Source organism: Meriones unguiculatus, chromosome 14, assembly GCF_030254825.1.
Source record: "Meriones unguiculatus strain TT.TT164.6M chromosome 14, Bangor_MerUng_6.1, whole genome shotgun sequence".
Taxonomy (NCBI): Eukaryota; Metazoa; Chordata; class Mammalia; order Rodentia; family Muridae; genus Meriones; species Meriones unguiculatus.
The window spans coordinates 20,279,441-20,292,670 of record NC_083361.1 but is presented as its reverse complement, the minus strand read 5'-3'; the positions used below and the strand labels follow the sequence as shown (position 1 = coordinate 20,292,670).

Genomic DNA, 13,230 nt, shown 5'->3' with positions numbered 1-13,230 from the left:
CCAATATAACATAGCTTGTACCATTGTAGTTCATAAGTGTTTTCAGCTGGAAATGACTTGGGAAAAACAGAAACATTTCCCTTATCATCCAGTCCTTATTTCAAAACTCCAACTTGATCCAAGAAAGCTTTTAAGGGGCCTAAAGGACCTTGAACATTTTTTCCCCCTTCTTAAGTATACAGACGCAGGTGGGGCTTCTAGAACTGTATTAAATTACAGACAAATAAAACTACCAGTTTATCAAAAAAATCTGCTTTTGTAAGATAACCATTCATGAACTTCAAACATTAGATGCCAATACAGGGCACCAGGAACCACAGGTCAAACCTCTAGATACGTATTCTTTTGTCCAACAAGATTTTCTTTGTGTGATTCAAATTCTGGGGTGTAAGAGTATGAAGTAGAGCCCCTGAGACATTTGGAAAGCAGCCATCCCAAGACTAAGTAGTGGGACTGCTATGAACTTACTTTCCCCCAAGTTTTTATTCCTAAACTATAAATACATCACGTGTTGATATTTTTATACAAGAACACAAACATGCATTGGCACACATATGGCACAGACTTACGGGACAAGTCTGCATAATCCATCAGGAACTCAAGCCTCTCGCTTGCGTCTCTAAGTTGCCTCCTGAGCTTGAACACAGTGACATCGCTGGATTTCTTTAGGTATTCAATGAGGGTGACTAGCTCCGCGGTGTTGGCAGGGATCTCATTCACTCTCTCGGCGATGGTGTTGTACTGATTACAAATGCTACGGAGAAAGAGACTGTCATGTCTACCACCACCACCATCATGGGCACATCTGAACTTAGACCAACATGGAGGCCTGAGGTTGATGTGAGAAATCCTCCATTGCTTCTCTGCCTTCCCAGGCTGAAATACAGGTGGGACAACACACCAAGCTGGCATTTATGTGGGTTTGAGGATCCAGACACTTGTGTGTCAAGAACTTAACCACTAAGCCATCTCCATTGCCTCCCCCCCCCCTTTTTCTCCACCAGAATTTTTATACCTCGTATTGGTTTCCCGGTTTACATCCACTTGATGCTGAATCAGACGGTCCTTAAGGTTTTGGGCTCGCTCACAGAGGTCATAATTTAGAAAGAAGGCATCAAGACAGAACATGCCCAGAGGCACGGTGATGTGCATGGAGGCAATTTCATTTCTCCTCCTCTTTATTTTATTGATATCCTATGGAAGGAAGCGCATTCATAGTTCAGTAGGTATTTGAGTGTTCCCCGTTGCCCCCAGCCTCCTCCCTCGGTCCGCCTTAGTCGAACACCGAGTACGATGCTCAGAACAATACAATGACTCCTTAGTGAATTGGCTATAGCGCATGTTAAAGGGGCACGAAGCTCTACATGGTGTCTCCTACCATCACAAAGTCCTCAATGTCATGATTTTCGCCTAGGAACGCAGTGATGCCTTGCTCCGCTGTGTTATCCAGTAGGTCATCGTACTTTTTGTACACATTTAAGTATCTGTCATGTTAAAGAACATACAACAAAACACACAAACACAGGTCAGTGAATCAGATGGACAAGAGGACAACTGAAATAGATAATAGCATTTTTAAAAAAAATGAACTCCAACCAAGGAAGAGCAATATAAAAAAAAAGATAACTAGAAATTCGGGATTTTCGCTTCTAATCCCAATTTTGTGACTTCCTTGCTACACTAATTTAGAAAAGATACTTAGCTATTTTTATAAGACCAGTGTTGTGTTTTGATTTTAAATGGATATAATAAACCATCTTTATAGAATTATTATAAACCTTAAGTATAGTAAAATATGTAGAACAATTAATATTTTTAATACTATGCTGACTTATAGCAAATGTGAAATAAGCACCAGCACCCAGCCTTCCTTCTAATCCCCAAATTCTACGCCTAAGATGAAAATTTGGAATTAAGTAATGTATAACATATAAAATTAGGTTCATCTGTTTTCAGGTCACATAGGAATGGTGGGATAGTTATCCCCCAATTGGAGGATACATCTAGGATGGTTGGATTTAAAATAAGTTTGCGTTAACATAAAGGTGGTACTGAGTAAGTATGCAGAAGGACTTAGTGAGGCCCCGAGGTGCACTTCCAAGACACAGGCAAAAGCCCACAGACACTCTGAGGCTGCAGAGAAGCCACAGCACTGTTGTCAGTCTAGAAAGAAGCGAATGTCTAAGACCCATGTGCAGGGAAGCCCCCAAATAAAATACACCAAGGCAGGTTTCCATGAGGCTGATTTTTAACATAGATTAAGCTATATTCTCAATGGAAGTGATTTTGCCCTGCAGGGGGGATCTGGCCACCTCTGGAAATACTTCCAGATGTCACAGTGGGGCAGTTCCTCCTGGCACAGCATGGGCACAGCTGGGGGATTCTGCTACTCATCCCACCACAGGTGGGACACTTCCAGCCTCCACCCACAGCACAGAATTCTTCCCACGGACAATGTGAGGTAAAGATATTTGCATGGATCTCATTTGGTGGCCAACTATGAACAATCAGGAGTTTAGGGCGATCTCATCGTGTGACTTCCAAATGGAAGCTGCTGTAAGAGGGGAACGTTTCATGTGGAAAGCTGTCCGGCACTGATGGTCAGCATGAACTGCTGACTGAGACCATCCATGGGCTTCTCTCTGTGCAGTGGTACATCCCCACCATCCTGTTACTCGGGAGGCGGGAAGGTCATGATTTGGGGGTCAGGCTGAGCTACATAGTGAGAACCTGACTCAAAAACAAACAAACAAACAAACAAACAAACAAACACATCTGAAATGCATTCACAAGTTTCACAACAGAAACACGCATTTGCTGCCCCAGATCTTGCAGGATATTATTTTTCTAAATTCTGAAAATGTCCAAATATATCTGGCCCTGTGGCTTTCTGAGAACAGAGAAGGATCTGCACCTGAATTTGAACTCTAGCTTCCCTTTTTATCACAGACCAGCAGGGGGAAACTTAGACTCCCCTGTCTGTAAAATGAGGATAAAGTCAGACACAGGGAAGCACAGGCTATACATGTGTTTCAGGTACGTGGGGACAGGGACTGCTTGATGGTAACTAAGAACACACACCACAAGCTTTATAGCCAACTTGGTTATAAAGCCAGAATTAAATCAACTTACTTGTAGGGTCCAACTTGATTTTTCGTAAATACCTCAAAAGTCTGATTCACGAAGTCTGAAACAAGCTGTTCTTCAGAATCGACAGTCCCAAGGATCAGGTTGTAGCCTTTCAGCTCTGGGAAGAGGATGGATTCCACCTAAAGAGCAGAAATCACTCTTGGATGTTGTGAGACTCACACGGAAACAAGAAGGCAGAGCCATCAAACCCAGGCCCTTGCAGTGGACTCATTTCCAGGGATGAGAGCACTTGTAGAATTATTTCCTCTTGGCTAGTGGTCACCTCCCCCCTCTCTTCTCTCTCCTCTCTGCAACCCCCCCTTCTAGGTTTTTGTCCTTTCAGCCTCTGTTCTTTTTGAGACTCATACTCTTAGAGAATACTTTTCTGGGCTCCCAAGGGATGTGGATGTCTGTGTTTAACGTTCATCATCTGATCTTCTGCTTGGTATTCATCATCCCTGCCATTAAATGACTATGCAATGAGCTATTTTAGGTGACTCCTAGGATATAAATACCATATGGGAATGATTCTTATGTAAATGTTTATGTGTGTTTATTCGTATGCAGGTATGTGTGCATGTGCTCGTACGCATGTGTGTGTCTGACTGTGTGTGTGCCCTTTCCCATTTCATCCAACTCCATTTCGTTTCTATGTGGTCCATGTTTGTATGTGTTGAGGTCAGTGGCTGAAATCATGTGTGCTCCTTTCTTGTTCTCCATCTTCCCTTTTGAGGCTGGGTCTCTCCTTGAATCTAGAGCTCACTAATTCTGTTAGTCCAGCTGGTCAGCTAGCCCTAGTCCCGTCTCCACCTATCCAGGGCCAGGATTGTAGGAACATGGCACCACACCTGCCTTTGCACATAACTGCCAGTGGCTGCATTTACCTCCTCAGGGTTATGTGAGAAACACCTTACTGACCAAGCTATCTCCTCAACTTCAAGCCTTAGCTTCAAGTGTGTGTGTGTGTGTGTGTGTGTGTGTGCTTGTGTGGGGGAGGGGGAGGGAGACAGAGACAGTCAGAGATCTCACAGGTCCCTTCCCTATGTGGAACTAGACATGGGCCCTCTTGTCACACCAGCCACCCAGAGGGAATTGGAAAGATGTTAGGTCATGTGGACATGTTGCCTAGTAGACAAAGTTTATTTATAATTCCAACTGGGAAGAAAACCGTGAAGAGCTTGATCCAGGAAACTGCCTAACTGAGTACCGCATGGACCACAGTTGTGCAACCAGTCACTTGATTATCCAGTAAGAAACACAAATACAAGTGAATAATTGGGCAAACACTGTACCTTGGGGATCCCATCAGAATTCTTAATAATTTCCAAGAAGGAATTCCTTATTAATTCCCAGCATTCATCGAAAGTTGGCTGGAACACAATGAGGGGCTCATCCACTTCAAGTTTAATTGTGATTAGCTGAGGTATAAAGAAGTCCATCTCTTGGTAAGGCTCTTTAAAGTCGTTTCCATCCTTCAGGAGATACAAGACATATCAGGGTCCCACTCTCCATGCACAGTGCTAACTGAGCACCTAGAGAGGACGTCAGCATGCTTGGGTCTCCCTGTCGGGAGCTTACACCTCCTCTGGTTCCTAAGGCCTTTCTGCAGGAGAGTGTATTGTAGTCAGTGTCCCCTGAACTCTTTATTTCTATCTCCTTCCTGTCCTTCAAAATTAACGCCATCTCCCAGAAGTCTCCGCGATTCCTTTGCTCCTGGATTTCCATATTTTTGCTTTCATGTTATTTCATCTTTCACTTAGAAGAATTTGTACCCTTATCTTACCTTGTCTGCTCTAAACTTGAGGGCAGAATCAATGTCTTAGTCATCTCTTTGTTTCAAAAATATCAGAAACAGTCATTAACCCCTAGTAGGTGCTTAAAAAAAAACATACTAAATACAAAAAGAATTAATAGTTCTCTATGTACTTTAAATGACAATGTCCTTGAGCACGTGGTGGCATTTCAGTCAAAATGGCAACTTCCCTACAAGAACTAGGAGATACCCATGAGCCTATGTGAAGCCGAGTAACACAAAATCCCTTTCATTTACTACAGTGCTCAGTGGGCTCCTTATAGGGCAGCTGTGAAGACTTGTTTAAGTATTTGGCTTGAGAGCTTTTTAGACCATCTAAGGGAAGATTGCGTGCCCTTCATCACATGTGACTTCTGTGTGTGAAATTTTGGAGCAAGATTTTTATGCCATACATGGAATAAAGGAAATGTTTTGTTTGCTTATTTGTTTGTTATCCTGTCTGCTTCACAAAGTAGATGCACACCCTGGATGCTATGAGGTGATCTTCTCAAGGTATCATTGCACCCCAAATTTGGCAGCACTGGCTTTTATGCTTTTTGAGCAGCTAACAGGGAGGTTTGTCTCTACTTCTTGAGTTTCAGGATAAAAGGCATGAGCCACTGCTCTTACTTTATTTGGGAAAACACTTAGAATTTGGTAATTAGTTTTCATAACCAAGAAATTTAAAAATAGTCACTATGCTTTTAAAGGTAAAATATGTATAACAGTATATGATTTCAAACTCTCTTCCTTCATCTGTAGGCTGTCTAAATCTAAGGGAGTATTTCGGCGCTTTGAAAACCAGGGCTTACGCTTTTATTTCCTCTCTACTAAAACAGTTTTTACAAGGCAGTTAACTAGTCCCAACTAAGCCTTTCATTCTTGGAGGTTCCTCCTCCAAGACTAAACAAGAAACTGCTACTGGCAACAAATGCATACAGCAGCTCCTAGACAAAGGTTGATAGCAAATGATCTCAACTCCATCTTTGCACCAGAGAAGATGAAAACAAGTGACCCTTTCCCCACACTGAAAGAGGTACACATTTTATCTTTGTAGTCGTTTTTTAATTTTCTAAGAAAATTTTCTGGAAATTTGCTTTCAGAGATTTTTTTTTTTTGTAAATCAGCTTAGTAGTGGGTAATGATATGGCAAAAGCTTGCTGTGCGTTTAAAAAAGTTAATAGTCACCAACGCGTGCTCAGTTCAGAATTTCACCTTCTGGACTGGCTCTCTGCTGTGGACATACATGAGCTCTAACTAGGCTGTCCTTTCTCAAGAGGGCTGCGCGTGGACTCGTACCTACATACCTTGTGTATCATGAAGAAGGAAACGAGGTCTTTGAGGGAATTAATGACCAACTCTCTGAGCTGGAGTGACATGAAGGAGGCAACAGCAGCAAAAAATTCCTCAATGTTTCGAGAGGAGTCGTAGTCGCTCTTGGGAGCAAAGCGGACCCAGTGCTCTTTCTGGGACACAAAAAGCTGGGCACAGGTAGGGATCCACCTACAGAGACAGGAGAATATCCAAGTAAGTGGCTTTCTGAGCTCTCTGAACCTAGGTTACTGTCCTCTGGGTGTGACTGTTTCCAGCGAGGAGTAACTGAGGGGGCAGAATTGGGCAGCACATTCTTCCACAGGCTGGACTGAAGTAGTTCCGTTAAACCAGCAAAGAGAAGCCTTCAGCACATTCTCCCTCTCTGCTTCCTGGCCGCTGTTTTTGTGAGCCACATGGCTCTAGTAGCCATGCCCCATCATGATGGACAGAAACCTCTGAAAGTATGAGCTAAAATCTTTTTCTTCCTTAGTTGATTTTCTCTGGTATTTGTTATACAGCAAAAGACAGCCTGATAGCTAAATTTATCACTTGGTGATTTTTTTTTGGGGGGGGGGGGTGTCTGGATATAGTCCTGTGTACATTTGCTAAAGGAGAAGTAGTTGCCAAATGTCTGAAAACTCCCTAACTTTGTTCCTTGAGGTTATTCATTTCGGGTCATCTTGGCACAAGTCATTCCAGTACATTTTCTTACAGCACCAAGACTGAAAGGGATCCCAAGAAAGAAACAAATGAGAGTAGTTATCTCAACAATGTGGTTCTGAGAAGGCAGAGGGAAAGTGGGAGTGAAAGAGGACAGACACACGTTAGGGACAGGGCAAGAAGGTATCTTGGGGAGTCAACAAGCTTCATGTCATTCTCAGGGGGAAATCAGCTCTCCTCGTGGGGAGTTTTGGTTTTGACGAGGCTAGGCTGCGGCCCGGTTCTGCGGAAGATACTGACTTGCTGAGAAGGATCTGACGCGCTTCCTGGCAGTGCTGCTGGATCACATCCTCGTACATGTTAGGTAGCAGGGGCAGCGTTCCAGCCAGTAAGTCCTCTGTTCTAACAAACCTGATGTCTTTAAATCTGCCAAAAGAGAGGGAGAATGCCATTGTGAAGGACTAATCCACCCTGGGGGGCAAGGTCAAAGGACACTTGTTCTCATAGTTTGAATACATAAGCCAGAGTAGTACCACCTAGAACTAGTGATGTTGGGCCGTTTCAGGGAGTTGAGGGGGCAGGAGGGGTGGATGAAGAAGAGCAGAAAGTTATGAAAAGCGCCTTGCTTTTGCCCTCCAAAATAAAGCATTGCTGTTGGTTTACTAAGAGCACAGTTTTCCAGGGTTGTTGCATGGTGCAGTAATGGAGGGCACGATTCAGCTTGTTCTATGTGCGCAGTGTGCCCTGGAGTTGAACAACATGTGAGAAGCAGAAGAACCTGCATGTCCACAGACCACTTCCAATGCTTCTCTGCTACAACCCAGCAGGCATTAAGCCCAAAGCTTAATTCATAATGGCTCTGATGAAGCTCTTTAGAACTCTCCTCTCCTTCTCTCCCCTCAGTCACTCTCTGTCTCTGTCTCTCTGTCTTCGTCTGTCTGGCCATCTATCTCTCTCTCTCTCTATGTTGTGTGTGTTGGGGGAGGGGGCGGAATATAATCCAGAGGTCAACCTCAGCTGTCTTTCCTTGTATGACATCTTGTTTTTTTAAAGACAGGGTCTTTTATTTGCCCAGAACTTACCAAGTAGGCTAGGGAGATGGCCAGCAAACATCAGGGGAATTCTTGCCTCTACCTCTCCATTACTAGGTTTGTAAGCATGTGCCTTCATGCTGGCTCTTTACATGAAAGCTGAAGGATAAACTCAGGTCCTTATGCACTGTATGTCCTTTGCTGACTAAGCCATCTTTTTAGCCTTGCTACCTGGAATTTCCATGATGAACTACATTGAACTTTGCTCTTGACTCACGCTGCTCACCCTGTAGGCAGTTCACCAGGCACCCATCAAATGTCTGTGCTTATATCATGTAGACACTGAACAATTGCTGAATGGATGGGTGACTCCTCATTCCTTCTATATTGCTCCTTTTCTTTCCCTCTCATTCCTCTGGATCCATGGATGCTCTACCACTTGTGACACCCAACAAGGACCACCATTTATCTTTGTAGCATCCATTTTTCTATAGGTTGGTCCTTTAAGTCATGACTGTCTGCCAAGTTCCCTAAGCTCATCCCTGAGCTTGCTTCTCAATGTCATCGTCTGTTTTAATGATCCATCAGACACTCTTCCTTCTAAAATGCCACCGCCTATGGTCCTTTAGGTGGAGGTAGTGAATTTATTCTTCGAGTAAGTAAACACAAAGCACTTCTTGGGAACAGTGGAAGCTGAGGTGCTTACTCGCCACACTGAGGTCCAACACTGCCATGGCTCATGTCTCCACACCACTCATGCTTAATTGAATCCTAACAAACTTCTCTCATTGGTGGGACTAGATTCTCTACATTTTCCTCAGAACAATCTCATTTCAGGCCCCAAATCCACAAACTTTACCAATCATGAAGACATCTTGGGTTAGTTTTCTCTTCTTAGAATTTTTAAAAAGTTTAGATTATACAGGAAAACCACCATGTAATTTCCTTGACAAATCATTTGCCTTGCTGACTTTGTACCCCTGATTTTTCCAATGAGCTAAAATAATTCACTAACCTGACCTTTCAGTGATCTTTCTCATCTGATCTGTATCCTTTCTTGATTAAAAAAAAAAAATCACACTCCCTGCCCTCCACCAGAATAAATAATAGGACAAACAAAATACAGTATAGCCAAACTATGGAATATTATTCAGTTATAAAAAGAAATGTTGTCACTGATATTTGCTTCTCTGTGAGCAGATGTTGAGAACATTGTATTTAATTCAGAAACCAGACACAAAAGACCATGTATTATATGATTCAGATTATATTACACACCCAGAATCTGTAGCTCCACCAAGACAAAGAAGATTAGCGGTTCCTGGGGGGATAAAGGGGTGGGCTGGGTGTGAATGACAAAAATATCCTTTAATTAGATAGTGGCGAGGGCACCACAAGCTTGTGAAGAACCTAAAAAACTTCTGTCGTACACTTTAAAGAGGTACGTGTGGTGATTCGAATGAGAATGTCCTCCGCAGGCTTATGCGTTTGAACACTTGGTCTCCAGTTGGTGGCGCTGTTTGGGGATGATGTGGAATACTCTGACGGCACAACCACTGAAGGGAGTACCTCACTGTGCTGACTAGTTTGATGTCAACCTGACACAAGCTAAAGTCACCTGAGGGGAGGGAACCTCAGTTAAGAAAATGTCTCCAGATGATCTAGCTGTAGGGCGTTTTTCTTAGTTATTGATACGGGAGGGCCCAGTCCACTGTGGGTGATGCTATTCCAGGTTGGTGGTCCTGGGTTCTATAAGGAAGCAGCTGATAAAAGTGTGGGGAACAAGCCAGTAAGCAGCACCCCTCCATGGCATCTGCATAAGCCACTGCCTTCAGGACCCTGCTCTGTTTGAGTTCATGTCCTAACTTCCTTCAGTGATGACCAGAGATATGGAAGTATAAGCCAAATAAGCCCTTCACTCCCCAAGTTGGTTTTGGGTCATGGTGTTTCATCCCAGCAACAAAAACCCTAACGAAGACTCACCGTGGACAGGTTTTGAGGAATTCTAGCCTCACCCCACTTATTCCTCCCTCTGTTCCCTTGTGTGGATGTAATATGATCAGGTGGCTTCCTGATCCTGCTGCCATGCTTTCCTTGTCTGTTGCCATGTCTTCACTGCCATAATAAACCCTATCTTCCTGAAACTGCAAGCCAAACCAAATCCTCTCTTCCTGGAGTTGCTTTTAGTCATGGCAACTATCACAGCAACAGAAAGACAACAAATACAGTGAGTTTTCCAGCCACTCTTTCATATCTGTAGGTACTGCATGCATGGATGCAACCAACACCATGCAGGGCACATTCTGAAAATCAAATCAAAACAAAACAAAACAAAAAAAAACCCCTGCTTTTGTCCTGAACAGATTTTATTCTTGGTATTATTTATTAAACAATCCCTCGTAATAACCACTCACATAGTTCTTCCATTAAACTAGACAGTATGATTGGTGTAGAAATAGTTTTAGTATCTGGGAAAGCATGAGACCACATGGAAATACTGGAGTGTTTTATATAAGAGGCTTGAGAGTTCATGGACCCTAGTACCTGGGGTCCTAGCAACACTCTCCATATACAACTAAAGCCAACTCTGTACTCAAGTTTTAAGATTTGAAAGAAGTAGAAGGGTCTCCATCTCATCTAGATTCCTGCAATTCTTGGAGTGAATACAATTATTGACAAATACAACTGAGAGACCATAGCTTGCCAACTGAACGCCACAAAGAAAAAAAAAGACCCAAACCTTTATACATCTCAAAAAAGGAGAGACACAAAAGCAAGCATAGAATTGTAATTTAGGGTGACAAGTGTTGCAATGCAGGGAATGAATTAATTCCTCTTGGCTACTTAATTTTTATCAGGTACTAAGTATTTTGCATGTATTGAGTTACCTATTGGTTTTAACATTCTTATGGAGTAGGAACTCTTAGTATTTCAAACTTAGAGACCAAGAAAGTATGGCCCCAAAAGGTAGAAGGTAGCATGCTCATCTACCTATAATACAGAGCTAAGATTTGGACACAGGCTGAATGGATCAAACTATAAGCTGTTACCCACCATTCTTAAGCACCTACAGAAAGGGGCCATGTGATGTGGGAACGCAAAGGAGGGTTTCTTATACCAGTAGCTGGATTCACATTCACAACTCACTCTCTTTCTGTCTAGGATCTTGGTTGGGCCCACTCTGCTGCAGAGTAACAGCAGCTTTCACTGTGCTATACTGAAGAGAGAGGTTCACTTACATGCTGAACAATAAAGAAAGGAAACCAGAGTGGTTCCAAGATGGCGGCAGCCAGTGAGTCAGAGACTGTAAAACCAGTGAGTAAACAGGCAGCTGGATCCAAAATACCGACTTTGGTGCTTCTGGACTGGAGGGGACATCCGGAAAGTTGGGGATGATAGGATCCAAGCCCCTTGTGGCCATCTCCCAGTTCCAGAAATCAAGAACTGTGAGCCTCCTGCCTTTTCCATATACTCAAGAGAGTGCTGACCCCCAGTTTCATGGACCCTTTGCTCCAGTAGCCAGATAACAGATCCTCCCGCTCTCCTGAGGGTAGCATCTGGATTCCTCCGACAGCATTCTAACCTCCAAACCATGGATCTACTGGTCCCCCTGCTGAGACCAGATGAACAATAAAATCAGACTGATCCCCAATCGAAGATGCTGGAGCTGAGATGAATCAGAGTCTCAGGAGCTTAGTGTCTGGTAGACCTGTAATCAGCAGCTCAGCTGCCTTCTGAGGCACTAGATCCCCCATGATTGCCACCTGAGGAGGTCTCTCCCCTCTCCCACCACTTCCACCTGACATGCCTGTGTCCCCTCAGCTACTACTTGAGATGCCCACAACCTGCCCTTCAAGGTGCCCATGCCCTTTGCTCTTCAAGGCACCCATGCCCTATGCCCTTCAAGGTACCTGCATCGATGCCCTGCCCTTTAAGGCTCTTGTGCCCTTGCTGTGCCTTCTGAAATGCCCACACCAAAGTGGCTGCATCCAAAATGCCAGCACCCGTTCATGTTCCCCTGTACCTCTCTCTCATTATCCTGAAACTACTCCAGACTCCAGAGACAGGTAGATCCAGTTTTCAGTGAGGTCCAAGGAAGAAACAGCCATGGCTACAGACAACCAGATGGCTAAAGGCCAGTATGAAAACACAGTCAACAAAAACCAGGACATCATGGCTCCACCAGAAACCTCAAAAAACAATGGATATTCTAATGAAGCTGAAACACAGGAAAATGACCTTAAATCTACACTTATGTAGTTATTAGAAGCATATAAAGAGGAAATGAACAAATCTCTCAAAGAAATACAGGAAAATACAACCAAATAAATAAAGACCATCAAGGACAGATAGGAAACTGCAATCAAACAGGCAAAGGAAATGAAAATGGAATTAGAATCAATTAAGAAAACACAAACTGAGAAAACCCTGAAGATGGAAAACTTAGAGATGATATCAGGAACCACAGAGGTAAGCATTACCAACAGAATACAAGAGATGGAGGAGAGACTCTCAGGCATTGAGGATACAACTGAAGAAATCGACACATCTCTCAAAAAAAAAATTAAGAAGGAAAAGTTCCTGACATAAAAGATCCAAGAAATCAAGGATATCATGGAAAGACAAACCTAAGAATAATAGGAATAGACAAAAAAGATTCCAAGGTCCAGAAAATCATATAAGAAAATTTCCCCAAACTAAAGAAAAAGATGCTCTTAAACATATAAGAGGCTTACAGAACATCAAATAGACTAGACTAGAAAAGACATTCCTCCCGCCACATAATAATCAAAGCCTAAATCTACAGAACAAAGAAAAAAATATTAAAAGTAGCAAGCGGAAAAGGCCAAGTAAAGGTAGACCTATCAGAATCACACCCAACTTTTCAATAGAGACTATGAAAGCTAGAAGAGCCTGGATAGATGTCAGGCAGACATGAAGAGACCACAGATGACAAACCAGACTACTATACCCAGCAAAACTTTTAATAACCATAGATGAAGAAAACAAGATATTTTATGACAAAACCAAATTTAAACAGTATCTATGTACCAACCCAGCCCTATAGAGGATACTAGAAGGAAAACTCTAACCCAATGAGGTCAACTACATCCAAGAAAACATAGGAAATAGATAACTTCACAGCAGTAAAACTAAAAGAAAACAAGAAATGGACCCAATAAACAAGCTGGAGTAGCCATCCTAATATCTAATAAAATAGAATTTCAACCAAAATTAATCAAAAGAGAATGGGGATGGACACTTCATTCTCATCAAAGGAAAAATCCACCAAGAGGACATCAC

The 13,230-nt window shown here is 42.9% G+C and overlaps 1 protein-coding gene across 1 annotated transcript in view; it reads right to left on the bottom strand.

Annotated features, from left to right (window-relative positions):
* The window catches only part of Dnah3 (dynein axonemal heavy chain 3), a 167,569-nt gene that overhangs the window by 137,794 nt on the left and 16,545 nt on the right, over positions 1–13,230 (bottom strand). Inside the window, exons 8-14 of the mRNA XM_060366203.1 lie at positions 7,196–7,321; positions 6,229–6,424; positions 4,422–4,601; positions 3,133–3,269; positions 1,379–1,484; positions 1,016–1,194; positions 570–754 (exon numbers count right to left, since the gene is read on the bottom strand). Of these exons, the coding sequence (XP_060222186.1) occupies positions 570–754; positions 1,016–1,194; positions 1,379–1,484; positions 3,133–3,269; positions 4,422–4,601; positions 6,229–6,424; positions 7,196–7,321 (1,109 nt within the window). The remainder of the gene's footprint in view (positions 1–569; positions 755–1,015; positions 1,195–1,378; positions 1,485–3,132; positions 3,270–4,421; positions 4,602–6,228; positions 6,425–7,195; positions 7,322–13,230) is intronic.